Here is a 26,873-nt window from a genome sequence, read left to right as displayed (position 1 = left end):
GAAGAAAATTAGAATTTTTACCTATATTATTTTTATACAAAAAAAGAGAAAATGAGTTTTAGTAATATTTAATATGGGTTAATAATAGCACCTGGGGATATGCTCAATTGTTTTCCTAATGGGATGGTATGATAGAAGATGTCCAAGATGTCCATGTTATAAACCCCAAAACCTGTGAATTTATGTTATGCTATATGGCAAGGGAATTGATTAAAATTGCAGACAGAATTAAGCTTGCTAATCATTTGACTTTAAAATAGGGTGATTATCCTGGATTATCAAGTACACTTGCAGTGTTATCACAGTGGTCTCCAAAGGTAGAAGAGGGAGGCCAAAAAGTTAGTATTAGAGGGATATAATGTGAAAATGAATCAGCTCATCTCTGGTGGCTTTGAGCATGGTAGGAGCTACAAGCCAAAGAATACAAGCAGCCACTAGAAATGTAAAAAAGTAAGGAAACAGATTCTTCCCTAGAGCCCCCAGAAAGAGCCCCTCTCAATACCTTGATGTTAGCCCAGTAAGATACACATCAGACTTCTGACCTATAGAACTGTAAGATAATGAATTTGTGTTGTCTTAAGCCACTAGGTAATTTGTTATGGCAGCCATAGAAAACTAATGATACATAATAAAAAAATGACATAATCTTATGTTATAATATTTATAGATCTAGGATAGACTTTGGGCTTTGGCTCCTTCTAAACAAGCACAAGGAGGGACGGTTGGGTGGCTCAGTCAGTTAAGCATCCAACTCCGGATTTTGGTTTAAGTCATGGTCTTAAGGTTGTGAGATCGAGCCCCATGTCAAGCCCTGGGCAGTGTGGAGTCTGCTTGGGATTCTCTCTCTTCCTCTCCCTCTGCCCCTTCCTCTGCTCTCTCTAAAATAAAGAAAGAAAAACTAAAAAAATAAAATAAAATAACAAAGCATAAGGAAAACAACATTATTATGTTCCGTGGGAGCATTTACCTTCACTCAGTCAAATATTTATTGAGCTCACAGTTCTGTTCTCAGGGTTAAACATTAAGGTTTAAATACTATCCCTCTTCAAAAGTTTATTACCGAGAGAGAAGAGAGAGAAGTGTGACAGCAATCTAAAACACATCTAGGGGATCCCTGGGTGGCGCAGCGGTTTAGCACCTGCCTTTGGCCCAAGGCGTGATCCTGGAGACCCAGGATTGAATCCCACGTCAGGCTCCCGGTGCATGGAACCTGCTTCTCCCTCTGCCTGTGTCTCTGCCTCTCTCTCTCTCTGACTATCATAAATAAAAATAAATAAATAAATAAAACACATCTAGCTGTTCTCACTCTGGAAACACACACACACACACACATACACACACACACACATAAAACACTGACACTGCTGTTAGTTTTGGACCTGTTCGATATTACATTAATAGGACCTAGTAAGAATTCTGTGGTTATTATATCAAAGCTGTCCAGAAAACTACTACTTGTTGCTAACCTATAATACACATAGAAACTGTGCTAAGTGTTTTATATGTATCATCTGAGATTAAATTACCCTCATTTTTTTCTCTAGGAAAATGAGGTTCAGAGCATTTAATGATTTGACAAAGGTTGGAGAAGTACTGGAATCTGGATCTGTTGGCTCCAAAAGCTATGTTTTGTTCTGTGACAAAGGGTATGGAAGAGAAAAGACCAGTGGTTCAATAATAACTTCATTTTTGGGGCGCCTGAGTGGCACAGCAGGTTAAGCAACCAACTCTTGGTTTTGGCTCAGGTTGTGATCTCAGGGTTGTGGGACTGAGCCCTGCATATGGGGCTCCACACACAGCACAGAGTCTGTCTGAGACTCTCTCCTTCTGCCCCTCCTCCCCATATGCTCTCTCTCTCTCTCTCTAAAATAAATAAATCTTGGGATCCCTGGGTGGCGCAGTGGTTTAGCGCCTGCCTTTGGCCCAGGGCGCGATCCTGGAGACCCGGGATCGAATCCCACGTCAGGCTCCCGGTGCATGGAGCCTGCTTCTCCCTCTGCCTGTGTCTCTGCCTCTCTCTCTCTCTCTCTCTCTCTATCATAAATAAATAAAAATTAAAAAAAAAATAATAAAATAAAATAAAATAAATAAATCTTTAAAAATAATAACTTCTTTTTTATTCATAAAAAATAACTACCTATCTGTAAATCAATGAAAATCTAACTAGTTTGTTTTACAAACCTTTCTATTGCTAGCTTTGAGCAATAGGCAGCATCCATGTTGCAGGAGTTCTTCAGACCTTTACTGGTTTTCCAGAAAAAATGTCTGGCTCCAAAGTTATGGTAAATACAATAAGAGGTCTGAAATAAACTTATAATATAATATTAAAATGTGAGTAGGATTTTTATATTAATATGCTTTCTAAAATGCCTACATGTGAAATCTACTTATACTGGTTTACTTTTCTTTAAAAAAGTTTTTCCAGGAGTTTTGTTATATTTTTATCTGATTTCCTCCCATAATTGAAAGGCCCTACAACATATCCCCCACCAGATTCCACTAAGCTTTAATATGCGGCACTAAAATGAACAGCAGTTCATTTTAGCAGTAGCAGTAGCAAGCATTGCATTCTACTCCCAAATAAAGCAAAGTTACCACCACTCTCTTGGACCAGAAAATATTACCAATAACCAAAAAGGAGAAGAAAGGGCAATGCCTCAGATCTCAAGTCCCAAAAGAGCTATGAATCTAGACCCATAAAAAAAGCAGTAATATCTTTTGGTAAAGCTTGCTGCAGTTCAAACGTGTTTTAGAGGTATTACATCATGGAAAACTGGTTGTGCTAGGTCCTAGCTATGAGAACCCAAAGAAAACTCAGCTGAACAGATATTAACCACCAAAGCCTCACATCAGGTGACACCAAACAGGGCTGGTTCAGTCTGGCGTTCTCTTTTCTGTCCACAGTTTTATAGTCCGATTTTAAGATAGCTAAAGGCAAATAAACATTGCTCGGCCATCACTTAGATCATGTAGATAATACTACATATAATAACAAGAGGACCAATGAAAATTATGGTCTCTTCTACTTTTTTCTAGTGAAACAGTACAAATATTTTAAAAATTAAAAGATCTGCTTGTTTATAAATATTAAACTAGTTGTTTTTTTAAAAAGATTTTATTTATTTATTTGAGAGGGGGAGAGAGAAAGAGAGAGGACAAGCGGTGGGGAGGGGCTGAAAGAGAGGGACAGGCTGACTCCCCGCTGAGCAAGGAGCCTGATGTGGGGCTCAATCCCAGGGCCTGAGCTGAAGGCAGATACTTAACCAGTTGAGCCACCCAGGCGCCCCTTAAAGCAGTTTAATAGATTTTTAAAATCCTAGATTTCTGAGAGAAAACAAATATTCTCTATCTTAAACAACAACTGAAAGTAAACTGAGACTGATAATTAAACTCATTCTTTAAATATTTTACTCCACAGAAAATCTTAAACCACCTTGCTCAAAACTGACATGCAAACAGCAAAATACCAAATCTTCTGGCAAAGGCAGAACTGTTAATACATATATGTTCCCAAAATGTTTTGATTTTTTAATCCGGGAAGTTCAGAAGAGAACTAATATCCACAAATCCAAGTATCCAGATTGTCTCGCCAAGCACTGAAAATGCTTCCTCCTTCCCAAATGTGTCCTTTATTCTAAGATGACTCAAACTAACACCCAAGTAGCAAAATATAAACACAAACTTCGGGCAGCCCGAGTGGCTCAGTGGTTTAGCACAGCCTTCAGCCCAGGGCCTCCTGATCCTGGAGACCCAGGATTGAGTCCCACGTTGGGCTCCCTGCGTGGAGCCTGTCTCTCTCTCTCTCTCTCTCTCTCTCTCATGAATAAATAAATAACATATTTAAAAAAAAAGAAATGTTTACTCTTGTTGACAAACTGAACACCAATAAAAAATAAATTTATTAAATAAATAATAAAATAAACTCGAACTTCGATTTATGTGAGCACACTTCTGAAGCACTCTCACACTATTTATTTCTTCACCCTCTCCCAAAGTAGAAGAAATGTATAGAGGAAAGAGAACAATTCAATCTAAAAAAAGCATGTATTGGGGTGCCTGGGTGCTCAATTGGTTAAGCAACTGCTCAGGTCGTGATCCTGGGGTCCTGGGATCGAGCCCCACATCAGGCTTTCTGCTGGGTAGCCTGCTTCTTCCTCTCCCTCTGCCTGCTGCTCTGCTTTACTTGTGCAAGCTCACTCGCTTGTTCTGTCAAATAAATAAATAAAATCTTCAAAAAAAAAAAGCATGTCAAGAAAATGAATGTGTGCAAGGTTTGTGCTCTCTATAAACAGAACACCTAAAAAATTTTTACTACCTGTTACATATAAACTAAGTACAGTGATAGGCAAAGGGAACTCAGTAGGTACTAGAGAAATAAAGATGATGGTCCCTTCTTCAAGGAGTTCATGGACAAATAATGATAATGATGGATTACACTTACTAAGCACTTACTATGTATAACAAGTAAGTATAATAAGTACTTTACAGGTATTACCTCATTTAATCCTATGAAAACATCATGTTATAGACACTATTATTATCTCCATTTTACAAATAAGAAAATTGAGAAGACGGGATCCCTGGGTGGCGCAGCGGTTTGGTGCCTGCCTTTGGCCTAGGGCACGATCCTGGAGACCCAGGATCGATTCCCACGTCGGGCTCCCGGTGCATGGAGCCTGCTTCTCTCTCTGCCTGTGTCTCTGACTCTCTTTCTCTCTCTGTGACTATCATAAATAAATAAAAATTTTTAAAAAATATTAAAAAAAAAGAAAATTGAGAAGACTAAGTGGCTTGCCCAAAGTCACACAACTTGCAAATGCAGAGTCAAACTGGATTCTTAACTCTTAAGCTTTATGCTCTATAGCCTCAGTATATGATGCATCAGATAGTTATGACTACAGTAATAACAATAATCAAATATAATAATCGTTTAGTGCCTTGCACTGTGATAAGTTCTTTATCTCTAATTCTCTGATCAACATGGTATAGCAGTACTATTGTTACTCTACTTCACTGATGAGAAAACTGAGGTTATAGAAGTTACATAATTTGCCAAAGGTCCCCTAACTACTAAGAAACACAACTATCTTGAACCTCTCCTCTGAATTCTAGACCTGTTTATCCAACTGCCAATTTGATAACCCCTGATTTCCTATCGCCAAAACCTGTCCCCTATTCAGGCTTCTCCAATGCAGTTACTGGCAATTTAATTCTCCCAGTTGTTCATTTCAGAAGCCTCATCCTTGAGGGACCCCTGGGTGGCTCAGCAGTTGAGTGTCTGCCCTTGGCTCAGGGTATAATCCTGGGGTCCCAGGATCAAGTCCCACATCGGGCTTCCTGCACGGAGCCTGCTTCTGTCTCTGCCTCTCTCTCTGTGTCTCTCATGAATAAATAAAGCCCTTTAAAAAAAAAAGTCATCCCTGGGATCCCTGGGTGGCGCAGCGGTTTGACGCCTGCTTTTGGCCCAGGGCGCGATCCTGGAGACCCGGGATCAAATCCCATGTTGCGCTCCTGGTACATGGAGCCTGCTTCTCCCTCTGCCTGTGTCTCTGCCTCTCTCTCTCTCTCTGTGACTATCATAAATCAATAAAAATTAAAAAAAAAAAAAGTCATCCTTGACTCCTTCCCTCGTACCAATACCCTACACCAAATCCATTAGGAAATCTCATTGCCTCTACTAAAAAAATACCCAGAGATATCCAGAACCCAACTATTTCTACCTTCATTGCTACCACACAGTCCAAGCCATCATCAGCTTTCTCTAGATAATTGCAATAGTGTCCTTAGTTTTTATCAAATATACGTTTACATACCTTCAAATAAGTATATAATGGAAAAAAAACAGTCCCTTGGCCCGCCATATCACTGCTGAATCCTATTCCCCAAAGGGAACCACTCTTAACTCTTTCAGCTGTGTCTTCTATTTATCATCATAGCTCTAGCTATCTACTGATTATGCTGCTATTTCTCACCTTCTACTGACTTTCCAGGGTGGACACTAAGGATTCAGCCCTCTTAAATTATTTCCCTTCCAATATCTGTATAAGACAATCTTGGGTCTCCGAAACAATCTACATATTTAATGAAATCCCCATCAAAAACAGGATTTTTCGGGGCACCTGGGTGGCTCAGTGGTTGAGTATCTGCCTTTGGCTCAGGGCATGATCTCGGGGTCCTGGGATGGAGTCCAGCATCAGGCTCCCCACAGCGAGCCTCCTTCTCCCTCTATGTCTCTGTCCCTTTTTCTGTGTCTCTCATGAATAAATAAAATCTCAAGACCCCAGGATTTAAATCAGTTAAAAAAGATTTTAAAACATAATATAGGGACGCCTGGGTGGCTCAGTGATTTGGCACCTGCCTTTGGCCCAGGGCGTGATCCTGGAGTCCTGAATCAAGTCCCACATCAGACTCCCTGCATGGGGCCTGCTTTTTCCCTTTGCCTGTGTCTCTGCCTCTCTCTTTCTCTGTGCCACTCATGAATAAATAAATAAAATCTTCTTAAAAAATAAAATAAATAAAAATAAAAGATATTATAATACACATTTATGACAAATTTTAAAAAGAGAGAGAAGGGATCCCTGGGTGGCGCAGCGGTTTGGCGCCTGCCTTTGGCCCAGGGCGCGATCCTGGAGACCCGGGATCGAATCCCACATCAGGCTCCCGGTGCATGGAGCCTGCTTCTCCCTCTGCCTATGTCTCTGCCTCTCTCTCTCTGTCTCTCTGTGACTATCATAAATAAATAAAAATTTTAAAAAAAAATTTTTTTAAAATAAAAAAAAATAAAAATAAAAAAAATAAAAAGAGAGAGAAAAGAAAGGAAGTCATAATGTCTAGAAAGAAATGGGTAGAAAAACGACAGCAGGGGCAGCCCCGGTGGCGCAGCGGTTTAGCGCCGCCTGCAGCCCAGGGCATGATCCTGGAGACCCGGAATCAAGTCCCACGTCGGGCTCCCTGCATGGAGCCTGCTTCTCCTTCTGCCTGTCTGCCCTTCTTTCTCTGTGTCTCTATGAATGAATAAATAAAATCTTAAAAAAAAAAAAATGATAGCAGAGTGCCTGGGTGGCTCCGTTGGTTGAGTGCAATTCAGCTCAGATCATGATCTCAGGGTTGTAAGAGTGAGCCCTGAGACTGGTCCATGCTCCAGTCTGCTTGTCCCTCTCCCTACTCATTTGCCCCTCTTCTTTTGCCCCTCCCCACACTTGTGCTCTCTCTCTCAAATCTTTATTTATTTATAAAATAAATATTTGTTTAAAAAATCCTAATTTTTTTAATTTTTTTTATTTGACAGAGAGAGAGAGAATGAACAAGGGGAGCATCAGCCAGAGGGAGAAAGAGAAGCAGACTCCCCATGGAGCAAGGACCCATATGTGGGGCTCAATCTGAGGATCCTGGGATCATGACCCAAGCCTGTGTCTCTGCCTTTCTCTCTCTGTGTGTCTCTCATGAATAAATGAATGCCATCTTTAAAAAAACAAAAGAATTTTATGCTTAAGCTTTATGCTCTATAGCCTCAATATATGATGTCTGAAGCCTTGGGAACAATTAGTGGTAGACATATAACTAAGTAAATGAAGAATCAGGCAAAATACAAGAAAATTATGCAAGAAATAAAATGTAGTTATAATACATTATTTGGTCTCATGGTAATTATCAGTCATAATAATATAAATGATTTTACCTAAGATTGTCTTTTTTTCCAAGTTTTTTATTTTAATTCCAGTATAGTTAATATACAGTACTATATTCATTTCAGGTGTACAACCACTGATGGTTTGAATAAGAGTGTAAGGGAAAGATATTAAGAATGACTCCTTGGGGGATCCCTGGGTGGCGCAGCGGTTTAGCGCCTGCCTTTGGCCCAGGGCGCGATCCTGGAGACCCGGGATCGAATCCCACATCGGGCTCCCGGTGCATGGAGCCTGCTTCTCCCTCTGCCTGTGTCTCTGCCTCTCTCTCTCTCTGTGACTATCATAAATAAATAAAAAATTAAAAAAAAAAACTTAAAAAAAAAAAAAAAAAGAATGACTCCTTGGTTTTTTAGCCTAAGTAATAATAGCAACAATGGCAATTCCATTTGCTGAGATGGGAGAGGAAAACATGGGAGTGCGATAGAAAAATAATCAATAGTGGTCCATAATAGGTGCTCAATAAATAGTAGCCATTGTTTACATTAAAAATCATCTATATATCTCAATTTCATCTCAATAAAAAGAATTTTAAAAAAAATCTTTCTAGGGTTATGCTACTTCACTACCTACACACAATGACATAAATATTACTCAAGCTTATTCATATTTTAGTTTACAGAATTTTTCTGGTTATATGAAATTAGACACAGTCCTAAGTCATTAGACCTTCTACCTTGGCACAGATAAGAGAAAAAAATATTAAGACCTCTTTATTAACACGCTAATGTTATAAACTTTGTTTTGAGGGCTATACTGAGATTCTTTCACCTAGTTACTTACTAGAATTGCAATGTTAAAATCAGAAAGATCCACTTTAATCCAGCATTTTTTAATTGCTTCCCATTTGTTCTGGACCACATGTGTGTGTATGTGCACGTGCCCCCCGACACACACAAACACATGTACACCCCAGATATTTTTATTTTTTATTTTTTATTCTTTTATTTTTTATTCTTTTTATTTTTTATTATTTTAATATATTTTTCAAACCTCATCATTCACAAATTATTCAACATTAATTCACTGCGGATTTCTAACCACTGATCTGGTCCATTCCCCTAGTTTAACAAAGGAAAAAAAAAAGCCCAGAGGTTAAATAACTTGTCCAAGAGAACACAATTAGGAAATTGTGGAGTCGTGTTAAGTGCATATGAGCAATAATGGAAGATAAAGCTAGAAAAACAGATCAGAACTTAATTGTCAGTCCAAAGGATTTTCGACTCAGTTCTGAAATAAAAAGTTTATAAGAAATAAGCTATGCAATTAGAGCCATGTATATCAGGAAGAGAGAAAAGGGAAGCAAAAAGACAGGAAAAATAATTCACTCCAGGCAAAAGTCAAGAGGGTTCAACCGACAAATGCATAAAGGAAAGAACAGATGCAAAAGTCATTGAAGATTTAGAATCAAGATTTATCAAATCAGATTTATCATCTGATTAGAAGGACTAAAAGTAATAAGTAAAGATGAGTTCAGAATTTTCAGAATGGATAACTGGAAAAGTAGCTATCTTAATAACTGAGACTGGGAAAACATCCTGCCACATTCTCATAGTATTAGCTGATACTCTAATGAACTGAAAGCATACTCTCCATTTTAACAAAATGGCAACCAGATTGTCACAAATGGCTTTTTAAGGGGAGCTAAAACAATTCTGAACAAAAATTAGTAGATAGGAAAATAAATTCAGAATGTGGCCTAAAAAAAGGAAGCACAAGAATGTGAAGGAATCTAAAAGAAATATTCAATTTCTCATGGCATTAAGAATAACAGAGGTATGAGAACGAATCTTGGTACAGATCCTCAGAAAGACCATTGGGGAGTGGAAGTGAGCAGGGCATGGAATTGGATTACAGATCTTGAGCATAACACTTCCTGGCATAAACAACCTTATTCACAAGAGGCTCAAAGGATCAGTCCATGCAGTCAACAAAGTACTTTATTGTTCCTTGTTTTAACTGATAACTTAGAGCAACTGATGATAAAAGAACCAATCTTAACTGTATCCGTGTATTTAAAAAAAAAAAACATATACACAAATAAAATATACACACCTATTGCCTCTATGACTTACCAAGACCATTCTTTTCCTTCCAACGAGAAATATTAGGAGAGAGAAAGATAAAAGGAAAAAGAGGAAATAGGGAGGTTGGGGTCAAGGAAAAGAGAAATAGAACTGCAAAAGTTCAGCTCACTAACTCCTGCTGGGCACAAAATAGCTGTGCCAGCAGAGGACCAAGGTATGCCCAAAGGATTAGATGCCTACCATCTGGCTGGTCATGCAGATAGCTGTCTTTCCCAAGTAGACTTTCCAAATCACTAATGCAGCAATTTTCGATCCTTTCTTTGTTTTCAAGCAGGAAACTCTTCAAAATTCTTAAACAGAAGTTTAACATAAAACAGATAAAAAGTAGAGCAGCTCTGGCTGGATAAAGCAGAGGGGGAAACCAAAAGCCTCCTCTGCTTGGCAGTACCCCTCCCCTCCAGGGATCAGCCTCTAAGGAGGCATGTCTGAAAAACCTAGAGTTCTGAGAGATGGATTTTCCCCAATTTAAATCAATAATCTTGGTTTGATAGAAAAACTTGGTTCATATTTCTCCCTCAGCTTCTGCATCTATAAAGAAGAACTTGCTTTGTTTTTTGTTTTGTTTTTTAATTTATTTATTCAGAGAGAGAGAGAGACTGAGAGGCAGACACAGGCAGAGGGAGAAGCGGGCTCCATGCAGGGAGCTTGACGCGGGACTCGATCCTATGTCTCCAGGATCAGACCCCGGGCTGCAGGCGGCGCTAAACCGCTGCGCCACCGGGGGTGCCCTATAAAGAAGAACTTGTAAGAACAAGTGTGCTTGTGTCACAGCTTGAAAATAGACTAAAAATAATAGTAGACTATTAATTATTAGTCTATTAGACTAATAATAGTAGACTAATAAATAGTAACAAAAAGTTTAAATTACAAAAAGTATTAACAGTAAATGTGTAAGTCAACTAGAAAAGTATTTAGGAAAAAAATTTAAAAAAAGAAAAGCATTTAGGAAATAAAAATTCTAAGTATTTTTGAGAATGGAACATAGTCATGCTTCGTTTCATATTTAAGGCATCCTAGTAAAGTACAATAAATGTTTCTATTGTTATAGTTTGTACTCTTCAGAATAACGAAAGCCAAAAAGACTCTGCTTCTTCTAGGCAACAGGTAGGACCGTTTCCTTTTGTTGTATTCAAAATATACAGTAAAAGTGAAGACACAAAAACATGAAAGATTTGAACAATTAGAAGCTTCTTTTATTTTTTTATTTAAATTCAATTTAATTAACATATACTGTATTATTAGTTTCAGAGGTAGAATTTAGAAGCTTCTTTAAAAAAAAAATGACATACAAAAGGAGGGAAACTGAGTGGGGAAATATTAGAGAGGAAGACAAACCATGAGAGACTCTCCTAACTCTGGGAAACAAAGGATTGCAGAAAGGGAAGTAGGTGGGGGATGGGGTAACTGGGTGACAGGCACTAACTAAGGAGGGCACATGATGAGATGAGCACTGGGTGTTATACCATATGCTGGCAAATTGAATTTAAATAAATTATTTTTTAAAATAATAAAATAATAAAAAAGTAATCTATTTCTAGGCTTTTAACCACAGTATATTTGAGATCAATGGCTCATACAGAACAGAGTCATCATCACAGTGTAAACCCACCATGGTTAACAATAATTATAATAATTTTCATGTATTATGTACTTTTATGGATTATAACAGATCCACAGGCTATTCTGTACTATCTTATTTGCTGGTTTATTGCCAAGATCAAGACAGAGTTAATACTACCTTTTATATAATAGAAAATTTAGCTGAGAGCAAAGAATACTACTTGTTGAAAGTTAAAAGGGTTATTCCTGAGCAATGAAACCAAAAAGAAACAAGCTAAGAAAATAGATCAAGAGGACATCAGAATAGGAACGGTATCATTGGTCTCATCACACCATGTTTCCAGGCTGTACAAAGGTATTAAGCAAAACAAGAGCAAAGATCTAGATGGACTTTAGCCCAGTATTTCCCAATACAGTAGCCAGTAGCTTCATGTGGCAGTTTAAATCCAATAAAAAAATTCTGTTCCTTGTTTATGCTAGCCACATTTCAATGCTCATTAGCCACATGTGGCTTTTGGACAGCACAGATAAAGAACATTCCTATCACTGCAGAAAGTTTTATTCAACAGCATTACTCCAGCAGAAAACCTTTGAATGTATTAAAAACAGCAGCACTCGACAAATGTTTGGTGAATGAATGAATGATAAAAGACATGCTCCCATGGGCCATTATAACAAAATAAAAACTAGCCAGAGAAAAAGAAACTAATAATAGTAGCTAACATTTATTGGGCATTTAACATAAGCCAGATATTATTCTAGGTGTTTTATATGTACTAATTTAATTAACCCTCAACAACAACTATATGATGTATTTACTGTCATTACTCTCATTTTATAGATGGAAAAACTAAGATCAGACAGGTTAAGCAACTTTCCCAAGATCTACGATTTGAATCCAGGCAGCATGATCTAGAATCTAGGGCCCTTTTATTTTTAAGATTTTATTTATTTATTTATTTATTTATTTATTTGAGAAAGAGCACGAGCAGTGCGGGGGGAGGGGGTGGGGACAAAGGGAGAGGGAGAAGCAGACTCCCTGCTGAGTGAAGAGCTGGACTCAGGACTCAATCTCAGAACCCTGAGATGGTGACCTGAGTCGAAGTAAGAGGCTTAACCAGCTGAGCCACCCAGGTGCTCCTAGAGTCTGCATTTTTAATCATTATACTATGCTATTCTACTTCTATTATATAATAACTGTATTTAATATTTTTGCTGTGATAGAATAAAAAAATTTTTAAGATTTTGTTTATTTATTCATGAGACACAGAAAGCTAGGCAGAGACATAGGCAGAGAGAGAAGCAGGCTCCCTGCGGGGAGCCTGATGAGAGACTCGATCCCAGGTCCTTGGGATCACAACCTGAGCCAAAGGCAGATGCTCAACCACTGAGCCACCCAAGTGCCCAGAATAAAATTTATTTTAAGTCATTCTTCCCATGTATTCACCAGTCAAGTTCACAGTAAAAAGAGTAAGACAAGTAGTGAAATTAAAAAAGACTGTCAAGAAATATACCAAATGTTGGGATCCCTGGGTGGCGCAGAGGTTTGGCGCCTGCCTTTGGCCCAGGGCGCGATCCTGGAGACCCGGGATCGAATCCCACATCGGGCTCCCGGTGCATGGAGCCTGCTTCTCCCTCTGCCTGTGTCTCTGCGCCTCTCTCTCTCTCTGTGACTATCATAAATAAATAAAAATTAAAAAAAAAAAAAAAGAAATATACCAAATGTTAATGATAGTTTGATCTCTATGCATTGAGATAAAGGGCAATTTTTATTTTCTTGTTTTGCTAACTCTGTTTTCTAAGTGTTTCATAGTGATGATGTATAACTTTTATAAAAACAACAAAAACAATAGAAATGTTATTTTTTAAGTAATATGTACTTCAGTACATAAGTACTTATGTATAAGTAATAATACAATCAGCTTAAAAATTCCTAAGCAAGCTCTGCGCAGTGGCAGTATCGTAGCCAATGAGGTTTATCTGAGGCACGATTATTGCTAATTGAAAAATTCCTAAGCAGAATATCAAGACTCATCCATCTCACTCTCAATAATAGAGGCCCCCTAACTACTCAGAACCCAATACACAGAGCATAAAATATCCTCTTTTGGGCTTTATGAAAGTCATTCCTGAATAATTGTATTACGTTTCCACCTTTATCAATACTATGCTATCGAATCCTCAGTTCTTCTAGGAGAAGCATGGTAGAAAGAGTCCAGGCCTCAGTCACAGACTGTGCCCAACACACAATCTCTTAGCCTCAATTCCTTCAATGGTGATTAATTGTAAAAAATAAATTTTTAGGGATCCCTGGGTGGCGCAGCGGTTTAGTGCCTGCCTTTGGCCCAGGGCGTGATCCTGGAGACCCGGGATCGAATCCCACGTCGGGCTCCCGGTGCATGGAGCCTGCTTCTCCCTCTGCCTGTGTCTCTGCCTCTCTCTCTCTCTGTGTGTGACTATCATAAATAAAAATAAACATTAAAATTTAAAAATAAAAAAAATAAAAAAAAATAAATTTTTAAATAGGTAAAGTATCCAGCATACAAGCCTTCATTATTCATTAAATGGTGGTTTTCCCATTTTTGTTATTATTAGCCAAATGGGTTTTTATTCACTGATTCCTCAAAAAGCTTTGCACTTTCACCTCTGTGCTTTATTACTGTTTTGCTTCTCTTTTCAGAGTTCATTCTCTCTATTCTAAAATCCTATTAGGGACGCCTGGGTGGCTCAGTGGTTGGGCTTCTGCCTTTGGCTCAGGGCATGATCCCGGAGTCACAGGATCGAGTCCCACATCGGGCTTCCTGCGTGGAGCCTGCTTCTCCCTCTGCCTGTGTCTCTGCCTCTCTCTCTCTGTGTCTCTCATGAATAAATAAATAAAATCTTTAAAATAAAATAAAATAAAATAAAATAAAATCCTATTAAAATTCAAGTTCCAATTTGAGTTAATCCCCTCCAAAAAAATCATCCCTGACTCTGCCAACCAATATGATCTCTCACTCCTTTGAACTTCCATAACATGTAGTTTATTCTTCCCAAGTGGTGAGGTCCTAGTTGATTTTATTAGTTCTCTTTTCATATATGTAAGTCCTAGATCTCCAGTAAGAGTGCAAACTCCTTCCTACTGGCAGATATTCCATTTTATGCATATCTATATACCTTTCTGGTGTCTGGCAAATCACCAGGCTTATACTAAAGGCTCAAAAAAATGTGCTAATTTGATTTATGCATTGAGAAGAAAGTCATCATAATAAAAATACTGGCTGAACATTTTTGTAGTAGACTAGGAAGCCAAGAATTCTATATAAAGGTAGAAAATATCAAGTAAGCAGTATAATCTAATTCCATACCGTACTATCACTGATCAAACATCTGTCTTACTTATGCTGTATGATTTCTCTCTAGTCTAATATAAATATAAGCAGTAAATGACCCTAAGTAAATAGCACTTTTAACTTTTTAAAGAGTCTTACACATAAACCTTGGTTAAAATATATATTGGCTCAAATTGTCTTATTAGGTTTTCATTTGAAAACACACTCATCTCACTAAAAAAAAAAAAAAAATCAAGATAATTCAAGTGAGAAAGGTTCAGATACTGATTACTAGAAAGTGATGATTATATAACTGTATAACATATAAAAATAATTATCCTCTAAAAAGGTAAACTAGGGGCACCTGGGTGGCTCAGTAGGCGAAGTGTCTGACTTTAGCTCAGGTCATGGTCTCTGGAGTCCTAGGATGGAGCTCTGGAGCTGCTACTAAGAGTAAGGCAATTTGAAAAACAGAAGGAAGTTGCTTCATTAAATGCAACTAATTACCAAAAAATTAAGTCTTAATATATAGAAAAAGACCTACAGCACAGCTACACCCCAACAAGACAGAGCACGAAATTGTTAATCCCTCCTCTCAGCTGTTAATTGTATTCTGACAAGTCTCCAACAATGTTGGGGCTTTCTCACTGACCTCCAGTAGGAAGGAAAACCAATTACCTGAGGATGTTGGGATGGGACAGTCTGTTCATGAGCTGAACTTCTTTCAGCATGTTTGCCCGGTTACTGCTCAAAGTGTTCATCTTAAGAGCCATCACCTGGCCAGAAGCTCGGTGGCGCACCTAGAAAATAAAATAGAGCAAGAACATTGTTTCAAGGACAGCAGTTAAATATGAGTTCAAAGTCTCCGCATATAAACATGCCAAGATGTTTTAGTGCCAGTTTAGATAAAATAGACATCATTTGGGATATTTTTCTGTAAACTGATCACATTAGGGTCTCATATCCATTAATGAAGATGGATTTACTCCATTTAAGACCAAAACTATTTCACATTAAGCTGGCCAGAGAAACACTGTTAATAACACCTCAAGAAATGACATCTTTCCTTTTAATTCCCTAGGGAAAAATAGGGGAAATTTATTAGGTTGGTTCCTTATGGCCAATATTGTGGAGTCTTAGGACACTGATATGAAAAAGTCCCCTTTGTGGAATTTTAAGTGTGCACAGAAAAGATACATGCATAAGTCTTATATAACACTTAAGGAACTGTTGAACTATATTTATAGGACACTAAAGCCACATCCTCAAAATCTCCCTCAATACATACATATATGTACACATACATGAAGAAAAAGCATTGCATGTTAAATATAGAAAGAAGTCAAGTGAACCTTTTAGAGCTAATATTATAGTAAGCCAAACCAAATTACCTTATAATTGTTTAAACATACTCAAGTCAGACACAAAAAAACATGGGCCACACCATTCAAACTATTACCCATACAAGCCTGCCTTCAGCCCAGGGAGTGATCCTGGGGTCCCGGGATCCAGTCCCACGTCAGGCTCCCTGCATGGAGCCTGCTTCTACCTCTGCCTGTGTCTTTGCCTCTCTCTGTGTCTCTCATGAATAAATAAATAAAATCTTTAAAAAAAAAAACAAAAAAACAACCTATTACCCATATATACAAAGTCTACTTCTAAAACATTCACCCTCTATAGAAGTCTATATACTTTTACATGTAAAACTATTGCTTTATAATTTCCATGCACACTCCACAGGTTTAAAAAAATGTAATACTTGTAAGAAAACTAGCTATGTTTTCAACCCCAAATGTTTCAGTAGTAGCAAAATGATACTACCAGAAAAATATTTTATATTACCCAAAAGAAGTTCAATTATTTTTTTTTAAGATTTTGTTTATTTGTTCATAAGAGACACATACACAGAGAGAGGCAGAGACACAGCAGAGGGAGAAGCAGGCTCCATGCAGGGAGCCCAATGCGGGACTCAATCCTGGGACTCCAGGATCATGCCCTGGGCCAAAGGCAGGCACTAAACCACTGAGCCACCCAGGGATCTTCAAGAAGTTCAATTATTTACTGAAATGTGTTTTTCCTACTAAGAAATTATGAATGAGGCAGTAGAAGATTACTAAATACCAACCAAGGACCTCATTAGTTTCTGGTTAAAAAATCATTTTAGAGGTGCCTGTGTGGCTCAGTCAGTTAAGTGTCCAACTTGATTTTTGACTCAGGTCATGATCTCAAGGTCATTTGATCGAGCCCCGCTTGGAATCCTCTCTCTCTCTGCCCCTCCCCACCCACCTCTCCCTCTTAAAAAAAAAAAAATCAGATCCTGCACAATAGGGACTTACTATCCAAAAATGTCGACAACCTATGGACTTTGAGTATTCTTTCATTATGTTATAATTTAACAAGTAGAAGTTTCAAGAGAAAATATGACAACCTACTTAACTCTTCAATCTCCAGAGATTCCTTCAAATGACAATAGCCCCAGAAGTTTAACATAGGTATTGATACAGGACAGACATCACATTTTATCTTAGAATTCAAAGAAACAATGTTTCAGAGTGGTCAGAAGGGAAAAGAAGAAGCAAAACACTCAAGAGCCACAGGAACCCTAGTCAGAAAAACTGAGGAAGAACACTGGCTATCTCTCCCCTCTTCTAGATCACTTAGTGAGATTTGGAATCCATCTCCCTTCCTAGTACATCAATGATTCTGTTGTCATGTACCTCGTGACTGAAGAAAGAGAAGTGGCTTTCCTTTTCAGATCCTGCACGGATAAGTTAAAAGAGACATTTATACACAAAGAACATACTGACAGTATTTTTCCAACTCTATTTACAGAAGACATCTGTGTTTTAATAAGGGCTCTCCATTCTGAAAGTTACTCTTCTCTTTTTTCATCATCTGAAAACTATCAGTCAGATTTTAACAAAACATCTGCTTTTAAGAAAGTTTGATATTAAAAAAAAAAGAAAGTTTGATATTAAAAAAAAAAAAGAGGGATCCCTGGGTGGCGCAGCGGTTTAGCGCCTGCCTTTGGCCCAGGGCACGATCCTGGAGACCTGGGATCGAATCCCATGTCGGGCTCCCGGTGCATGGAGCCTGCTTCTCCCTCTGCCTGTGTCTCTGCCTCTCCCTCTCTCTCTGTGTGACTATCATAAATAAATAAAAATTAAAAAAAAATAAAAAATAAAAAATAATAAAAATAAAAATAAAAGAAAGTTTGATATTAAAACAGTGTGAATTTCAGGGATGAATGATGTGTATTTCAGACCAATCAGGGGGAAAAAAAAAACCCCACTTCCTTAAACAAGTAGACAAGATGATGAACATATCCGTAACTCATATTTATCTTTCATCTATATAAAACACTTTCTTCTAGCCCCTTAAATTCTACTTATCTTTCAAGACCACACTCAAATATCCTCTCCTCTCTAAAGCCTTCCTTGACTGTCTCTGGGAACTATTTGTGGTTTCCTTCTTTATACTACCTCAGACAAACATTCATAACACCAGTATACCACTCATTACATGGTTCTGTATATAAATATCTTCCCACCAGGCTATAAAGCATCTTGAGACCAGAATCTATACTGTAATCCATCTTTGTCTTGCAGTGCCTGGAAGGCCTGGTACATCATAAGGACACAGTGAAAACAATGGTAACAACAGTTAAACAAAATTTCTAATACACTTTCTAAGGGTCGGTGAATCATTAATTTATCCAGGTGATTTATTTGAGCAGTGGTGGGCCAGGAGTGATTTTCATTTTCTTTTTTTTTTTTTGGGGGGGGGGGGGCGTAGGGGCTGGGGGAGGCGGATTGAAACAAAAGTAGTATAAAATTCGGGCATAATTTTCTGAAGTATAGCATCTAGAAAGGAACAAACAATAAGCTATATGGCTAGTCAGAGAATGAAGAATCAAATATAGCACAAGAGATATTTACATAAATGTTGACAGAATTAGCACTTAGGCAAAAACTTCATGGGACTTCAGGAAACCTCAAAAGATTAATAGATAATAATAGGTTTTTTTTTTTTAGAGTATAGACTACACATGATAAAGGGGAAAAAAAGTACCATCAAATATAGAGGTCCACAATAGATGGGGAACCTGCCTAAATGCAGGATGATCTTCATTTCAAGTTATCAAAACTACAAATATACTTAGATTTTCAGAGTAAAAATAAGTTTGTCCTCTGCACATAGATTTACTATTAATAAGAAGACTCTCAAGAGTAGTATCTTTAAATATCTTTGAAAATAAAGGTTAATGGGGCACCTGGGTGACTCAGTCAGTTAGGCCTCTAGATCTAAATCTAACTCTAGATTTGGGCTCAGGTCATGATTCCATGGGTTGTGGGATTGAGCCCCACATCAGGCTCCATGCTCAGTGTGCACTCTGCATGTCCCCCACGCCGCCCCTCCCCCAATAAGTAAAGAAATAACATCTTAAAGAAAAAGAAAAGAAAGGTTAAGATGGTGGTTGCTAGGGGAGAAAAAAATGGTGGGATGGGTGAAACAGGTAAAGGGATTAAGAGGTACAAACTTCCAGTTATAAAATAAATAAAGGGATGAAAACTACAGCATAGGGAATATAATCAATAATACCGTAATAACAGTATGTATAGTGACAGACAGTAACTATACTTATTGTGGCGAACATTTCATAATGTATATAATTGTCAAATCACTATATTGTACACCTAAAACTAACATGTCAACTATATTTTAATCAAAAATTTAAAAATAGGGATCCCTGGGTGGCTCAGCGGTTTAGCGCCTGCCTTTGGCCCACGGCGTAATCCTGGAGACCCGGGATCAAGTCCCACGTCGGGCTCCCTGCATGGAGCCTGCTTCTCCCTCTGCCTGTGTCTCTGCCTCTTTCTCTCTCTCTCTCTGTCTCTCATGAATAAATAAAATCTTTAAAAAAAAAGGGGGGGAAGGGGGACTCTTTGCCTCTGCCCCTCTCTTTAAAAAATTTTTTTAAATAAAAATGTTAACATAAAGATCAAGACCTCAAAAAATTAAAAATAGAATTGTCACATGATCCAGAAATTCTACTTCTGGATACATACCCAAAGGAATTGAAAGCAGGGTCTCAAAACAATGTATACCCATGTTTATAGCAGCATTATTCAAAATCGCCAAAAGATATAAGCAACCCAAGTATCTACTAACAGATGAATGGATAAAAAAAATGTAGTATACACATAAAATGGAATAGTATTATTCAGCCTTAAAAAGGAAGGAAATTGGGCAGCCCGGGTGGCCCAGTGGTTTAGTGCTGCCTTTGGCCCAGGGTATGATCCTGGAGACCTCGGATCAAGTCTCACGTCGGGCTCCCGGCATGGAGCCTGCTTCTCCCTCTGCCTGTGTCTCTGCATCTCTCTCTGTGCCTCTCATGAATAAATAAAATAAAATCTTAAAAAAAAAAAAAAAAAAAAAGGAAGGAAATTAGGATGCCTGGGTGGCTCAGCGGTTGAGTGTCTCCCTTCCGCTCAGGGCGTGATCCCGGTCCCAGGATCGAGTCCCATATTGGGCTCCCTACGAAGAGCCTGTTTTTCTCCCTCTGTGTGTGTGTGTGTGTGTGTGTGTATGTGTGTGTCTCACATGAATAAATAAATAAAATCTTTAAAAAAAAAAAAAAGGAAGGAAATTCTGACACATGTTGTAACATAGATGAACCTTGATACTATGCCAAGTGAAATAAGCCAGTCACAAAAAGAGAAATATTGTAAGCTTCTACTTACATGAGAGGTATTTCCACTTACAGGAGGTAGTTAAATTTATACAAACATAATGTAGAATGGCTGTTGCCAGAGGCTATGATGAGGGGAGTGATTTGGAATTGTTTACTGGGTACAGAATTTCAGCTGTGCAAGATGAAAAGACTTCTGGAGATTGGTAGCACAACAATGTGAACTGAATTGTACACTTAAATATTGTTAAGATGGTAAATCTTATATGTATTTTACCATAATTATAAATAAATGGAGGGAGGGAAGAGAAAAGAAAGAAAAAGAGGGAGAAAAAAGAGAACAGAAGAGAAAATTGGTATTTCTCCTTGACTTTTAAACTCATCTGATGCTACCACAGGATCTCCAAACCAGCTTCCTAAAGAACAGCAGAGTGGAGAAGTGCTCGAGCTCTGGAGAAGAGCAAACTGAACCCAAGACTTTAACACTTAAATGAATTCAGAACGACTTCTCTTTGAAGTCTTCTGTTGTATAATGAAGAGAATAATAGTTTCATAAAACTGTTATGGAGGATAAAATTGTGTTATGTTAATGAGATAATGTATACAAAGTAAATACAGCATTTGGCACATAATAAACATTAAATAGCTATTGTTTTTAATAAAAATAAGAGGGCAGCAGGGGTAGCTCAGCGATTTAGTGCTGCCTTCAGGCCAGGGCTTGATCCTGGAGACCCAGGATCAAGTCCCACGTGGGGCTCCCTGCATGGAGCCTGCTTCTCCTTCTGCCATCTCTGTGCCTCTCATGAATAAATAAATGAAATCTTTAAAAATAAATAAAAATAAAAATAAGAAACTACATGCCCATAAGAATTTAGCTTATCACGGTGCCTGGGTGACTCAGTCAGTTAAACGGCTGTCTTCAGCTCAGGGCATGATCCCAGAGTCCTAGGATCAAGGCCCACATTAGGTTCCCTGTTCAGCGGAGAGCCTTTTTCTCCCTCTCCCTCTGCCCTTCCCCTCAGCATGTGCACTCGTGCACACAAAGCATTCACTCTTACTCTCAAATCTTTTTTAAAAAAATTTAGCTTATCAGGTGGATTTGACATAACACAGAAAATGCACATAATTTTAAGTGAAACAGTAATAAAATTCCTATCTGTATCATGCCCCCAAGATTACTTATTTATTACAAAGGGTAAAATATATCTTTACAAGGGAAAGATCTGCTGACTAGCACCTTAAACCAACGGGTGGGTTGCATTTAGCATTACCAAAAGTGAAACACCTGGCATTATCAACTTCTGATGTAATATACTTGTTGAAATGTTTAATTCAAATCTAATCATAAGGGGTGCCTGGGTGGCTCAGCAGTTTGGTGCCTGCCATTGGCCCAGAGCTGATCCTGGAGTCCCAGGATCGAGTCCTGCGTCGGGCTCCCTGCATGGAACTTGCTTCTCCTTCTGCCTATGTCTCTGCCTATGTCTCTGCCTCTCTCATGAATAAATAAATAAAATCTTTTAAAAAAAATCTAATCATAAAACAATTAGAGGGGTGCCTGGGTGGCTCAGTGAGTTAAGTGTCTGCCTTTCACTCAGGTCATGATCTCAGGGTCCTGGAATCAAGCCCCACATCAGGCTCCCTGCTCAGCAAGCAGTTGGCTTCTCCCTCTGCCCCGTCCCTACCCTCTGCTCATGTGCTCACCAGGTCACACTCGCACTCTCTCTCTCTCTCTCTCTAAAAAAAAAAAAAAAAAAAAAAATATTCAGAAAGAAAAAAAATACAGATAGATAAAGCAATGTAGCAAAATACTAAGTGGTAAATCCAGGTGAAGAGACTACAGGGGTTTATTGTACTATTCTTTCAATTTTCTGTAGATTTCTAAACCAGAAATTGGAAGAAATAAGTAAAAACCATATTTTATTTTCTCTCATAAATTTAGCATTAAGAAATAAAGAACCACTTTTTAATTGTAGAAAAAAATCCTACAGATGATATATACCAGAGCCTGTGTTAAAACAAAAAGTAGAATAAATGTATCAAATGTTGGGATGCCTACAGTGACTAATGCAGTTATGTGTCTGACTTTTGATCTCAGTTTAGGTCTTGATTTTAGGGTCATGAGTTCAACCCACATTGGGCTCCATGCTGGGTGTGGAATCTCCTTGAAAAATAAAAAAAGTTCATCAAATGTTAACAGTGATTGTCATTGGTGGTAGAACTAACATCAATGATTTCTTTTTCTTCATTTTCAATTCTTCTACAGTACTCTTGACTAACTTTTCTAATAGAAAATATAGCTTTTTGGGATCCCTGGATGGCTCAGTGGTTTAGCGCCTGCCTTCAGCCCAGGGTGCGATCCAGGAGTCCCAGGATCAAGGTCCACGTTGGACTCCCTGCATGGAGCCTGCTTCTCCCTCTGCCTGTGTCGCTGTTTCTCTCTCTCTTTCATGAATAAATAAATAAAATCTTAAAAAAAAAATATATATATAGCTTTTCAACTTCAATTTCTATTCATTTTTAACTAAGCATATATTTTCTTTGTAGCACATTAAAACAATATGAATAAAAAATAAGTCCCTTTGACTATCAGATCCCTTAAGCCCAATCTTCTGTGCCCATTCCAAGAAGTAGTTATTGTCCTAAGCTTGATGAGTACCCTTCCAGGCCTTTAAAAAATGCATTGACAACATCTCCCCCAATACATACACACACGGAAACTGATAGATCATGACATCTAACCTCAGAGAAAACTAAAGTTCTACAGAACAGAGGCTTCTTTTATTCACATGCTCAAAAGTCTAAGTATCCCGCAGCTTGTAAGGATGTTTCAAGAGTATACCAAAACAAACAAAAAAGCAAAAATACAATCAAATAACAATACTAAGTCACTAGAAAAATCTGTGTAAGAGTTTCTCTACCAGCATGGTAGTATTCTAATGATTATCCTCCATGATCCCACAATTCTTTTGGATTAAGTATGAATAAAAGGAAGATAAAAGTAAGAGGCCAACCAAAAGAAAGAAAACTATATAAAGGATGACCAGAAAAATTGAGAGTTGCCACTTAGAATGAGTGATCACAGACACCAAGAAAACAAATAGTGGCATTAGGTAGGGAACCATCAAGAATAGAGTTTCTTCCCTTGATCAAAGACTCAGAACGGGGGATCCTTGGGTGGCTCAGCGGTTCATCGTCTGCCTGTGGCCCAGGGCGTGATCCTGGAGTCCCTGGATCGAGTCCCACGTTGGGCTCCCGCCATGGAGCCTGCTTGTCCTTCTGCCTGTGTCTCTGCCTCTCTCTCTCTCTCTCTCTCTCTCTCTCTCATGAATAAATAAAAAAAAAAAGACTCAGAACAGACCCTAAAACTAAAATTAGAGTTGAAGATAACTTCAAAATCTACAAACAAGAGCTACAAACCACACACTAAAGACCAGTCAAGTATGTGCATGCAGCCTGGAAGTGACCAATAAACTCTGATTAATCTTTTCAGGTACATTCAAATAGAAACAAACATTGTATCTTCTATAATACAAGGCACTGTGCTGGATGTTGAGAAGCCTGCAGATCAACACTAGGCATCAGCTTATCAGATCTTCCAGCTACCCATGGCCCCAAATCACAAAGTTATCTCATTCTCCAACTTAAAATTCTTCAACGGCTCACCACTATTTGGGAAATGAAGTCCAAACTCCTTAACAAAATTAAATCCATCTACTGCTCCCTGACTATCCCCACCCGACTCTTCTCCTTATTTTACTTATTACATATTATGTATTTACCATTCTTTCCAAATGCATCATACTCTGTCATACTTCTTTGCCTTGATGCAATCTTCACCCCCAAAGTTCCATCCCAATCTCCCTACTAAATTTCTTTCAATATTTAAGATAAAGAAACACCACTTTACCTGTGGGAAATTCATTTTATTTCAAGAAAAGCTAGATGGCTCCACTTTGTGTTTTCTTAGCACTCTATCCTTATTTATCTGTATTACAGTATTTGCATATTATATGCAGTTAGTCTTCTACATGCCTAAGGGCAGTTCAGATTCAAGATGGCAACACAGGGACCACCTGGGAGGCTCAGTGGTTGAGTGGCTGGCTTAGGCTCAGGTTGTGATCCCAGGTCCTGGGATTGGGTCCCACATTAGGCTCTCTGCTTCTCCCTCTGCCTATCCCTCTGCATCTCTCATAAATAAATAAAATTAAAAAAAAAAGATAACAACACAGGAAGATACTGAACTCACCTCGTCCCATGGACACAGAGAATCTACAACTACATATGGAACAATTTCCCATATGCCTCAAGGAAAATCTGCTTTATTCATTTCTTTATCCCCAGAAGAGTAATTCAGCTCCACACCCCACATACACACCTCCTGCCATGCAGGATTTATTCTCATATGGACAATCTAGATTTTTCTCAAATATCTTATAAAGGTAAGCAGGAAGAGAAACATGGCAATAATTACACAAGTATGAACAGACATTAGTATAGACTATATAATCACTATAAACTCATGAATAGAAAAAATAAATTACAGGTTATGTATGTCCTATGACCATTAGCTGTTACTATAGCCTATTTTTATTCCATTTCGTAAGTATATTAACATGCAAATGAGAGTGACAGTTAATATAGAGGTACCTCTAATTCAACCCTAATTTATTTATTTATTCATTTAATTTTTTGAGAGAGAGAGGAGTAAGGGCAGAGGGAGAGGGAGAGGGAGAGACAATCTCAAACAGGCTCTATGCTCAGGGTGGAGACTGACATAGGGCAGGATCTCACAACCCTGAGATCATGATCTGAGCAGAAATAAGTGTCAGAAGTTTAACCAACTGAGCCACCCAGGTGCACTTCAACTCTAATTTATATTTTTAAAATTAAATTAAATAATAAATTAATTTAATTAAATTATTTGCAGATGTTGGTACACTAACAATCTTTTTTTTATTTTTTATTTATTTTTATTTATTATTATTATTTTTTAACAATCTTTTTTTTAAAGATTGATTGATTTGACAGAGAGAGAGAGACCACAAGCAAGGGGAGAGGCAGAGGGAGAGGAAGAAGCAGGTTCCCCATTGAGCCTGATACAGGGCCCAATCCCAGAATCCTGGGTTCATGACCTAACCCAAAGGCAGAGGCTTAACTGACTAAGCCACCCAGGTGCCCCACTAACAACTTTTAATAACAAATCGCATGCAATATATTCACTTTTAGCAGTCTGATATAAAACGAAACTGAGGGATCCCTGGGTGGCGCAGCGGTTTAGCGCCTGCCCTTGGCCCAGGGCGCGATCCTAGAGACCCAGGATCGAATTCCACCCACATCGGGCTCCCAGTGCATGGAGCCTGCTTCTCCCTCTGCCTGTGTCTCTGCCTCTCTCTCTCTCTCTCTCTCTCTCTCTCTCTCTGTGACTATCATAAATAAATAAAAATTAAAGCAGGCTCCATGCACCGGGAGCCTGACGTGGGACTTGATCTCGGGTCTCCAGGATCGCGCCCTGGGCCAAAGGCAGGTGCTAAACTGCTGTGCCACCCAGGGATCCCTATTTATTCATGAAAGACAGAGAGAGAGAGGCAGAGACACAGGCAGAGGGAGTAGTAGGCCCCCTGCCGGATGCCCAACCGGATGCCCAACGTGGGACTCGATCAGGTCTCCAAGATCATGGCCTGAGGCAAAGGCAGGCACCAAACCGCTGAGCCACCCAGGGATCCCCTGGCACAGTGCCTTTAGTTTGACATTCAGTAATTGCTTAAAAAATGTTAGCTGAATTTAAATAATTAACTTGAATCAGGGAGCCTAATTTCTAGAGCAAGAGAAAAGTATAAACCTCTGATCAGCTCAGAGAAATAGTAAGGAAAGAATTAAATAATAATGACAACAACATAACAACTGTCTGTCACAAAGCAATTAATCCTTAACTATTAACTGAATGGCTTAGGACTTCCAGTCAAGAAGTCACAGTGAGTATACAGTAAGCAGGTATAGCAACATAGATATTAGACAAATTGAGCTTATTTTTTTAAATATTTATTTACTTGAGAGAGAGAGAGAGAGAGAGAGCGCAGGGGCAGGGCAGGGATGGGCAGTGGGAGAGAGAGAATCTCCAATCGATTCCCGGCTGCGACTGCGGGCTTGATTCCACAACCTTGAGATCATGACCTGAGCCAAAATCAAGAGTCAGACACTTAACTGAGCCACCCAGCCACCCTGACAAGCAAGGTTTAAAGCAGTAATTTTCAATAGACGCTATTCCAAGTCACTTTGGAGGTGTTTTTGAAGTTTTTAGGTTAAGTTTTTTGGGTAATAAAAATAATTGGGGGCAGGGAGTTTTGCTGGCCAGAGATGTTAGACATCCTGCAAGGTACAGGACAGTATTGCACAAGGAAGCATTGTTCTATGTGCTGTATGAAATTCAAATATCTTGCCAGACATTCATGTGAGTGAATAATGTATTTATTATCACCTGAGCTTCGATTCTAACTCTATTTTACATAAAAACAAAGTCCCTTTGCATGGTTTTAACATA

General features: G+C 38.5%; 1 protein-coding gene and 1 pseudogene across 4 annotated transcripts in view; one reads left to right on the top strand and one right to left on the bottom strand.

Moving 5' to 3' along the window:
• TESK2 (testis associated actin remodelling kinase 2) overlaps positions 1 to 26,873 on the bottom strand; it is a 146,467-nt gene that overhangs the window by 54,744 nt on the left and 64,850 nt on the right. For all 4 annotated transcript variants that reach the window (XM_077845192.1, XM_077845195.1, XM_077845194.1 and 1 more), the window contains one exon: positions 15,322 to 15,443. In XM_077845192.1, coding sequence (XP_077701318.1) covers positions 15,322 to 15,443 — 122 coding nt within the window. The remainder of the gene's footprint in view (positions 1 to 15,321; positions 15,444 to 26,873) is intronic.
• LOC144282756 (U4 spliceosomal RNA) lies at positions 13,273 to 13,350 on the top strand (annotated as a pseudogene).

The sequence above is a fragment of the Canis aureus genome, chromosome 13 (assembly GCF_053574225.1).
Source record: "Canis aureus isolate CA01 chromosome 13, VMU_Caureus_v.1.0, whole genome shotgun sequence".
Lineage (NCBI taxonomy): Eukaryota > Metazoa > Chordata > Mammalia > Carnivora > Canidae > Canis > Canis aureus.
Note: the sequence above shows the minus strand (reverse complement) of the source record. Positions and strands in the feature narration are given on the sequence as shown.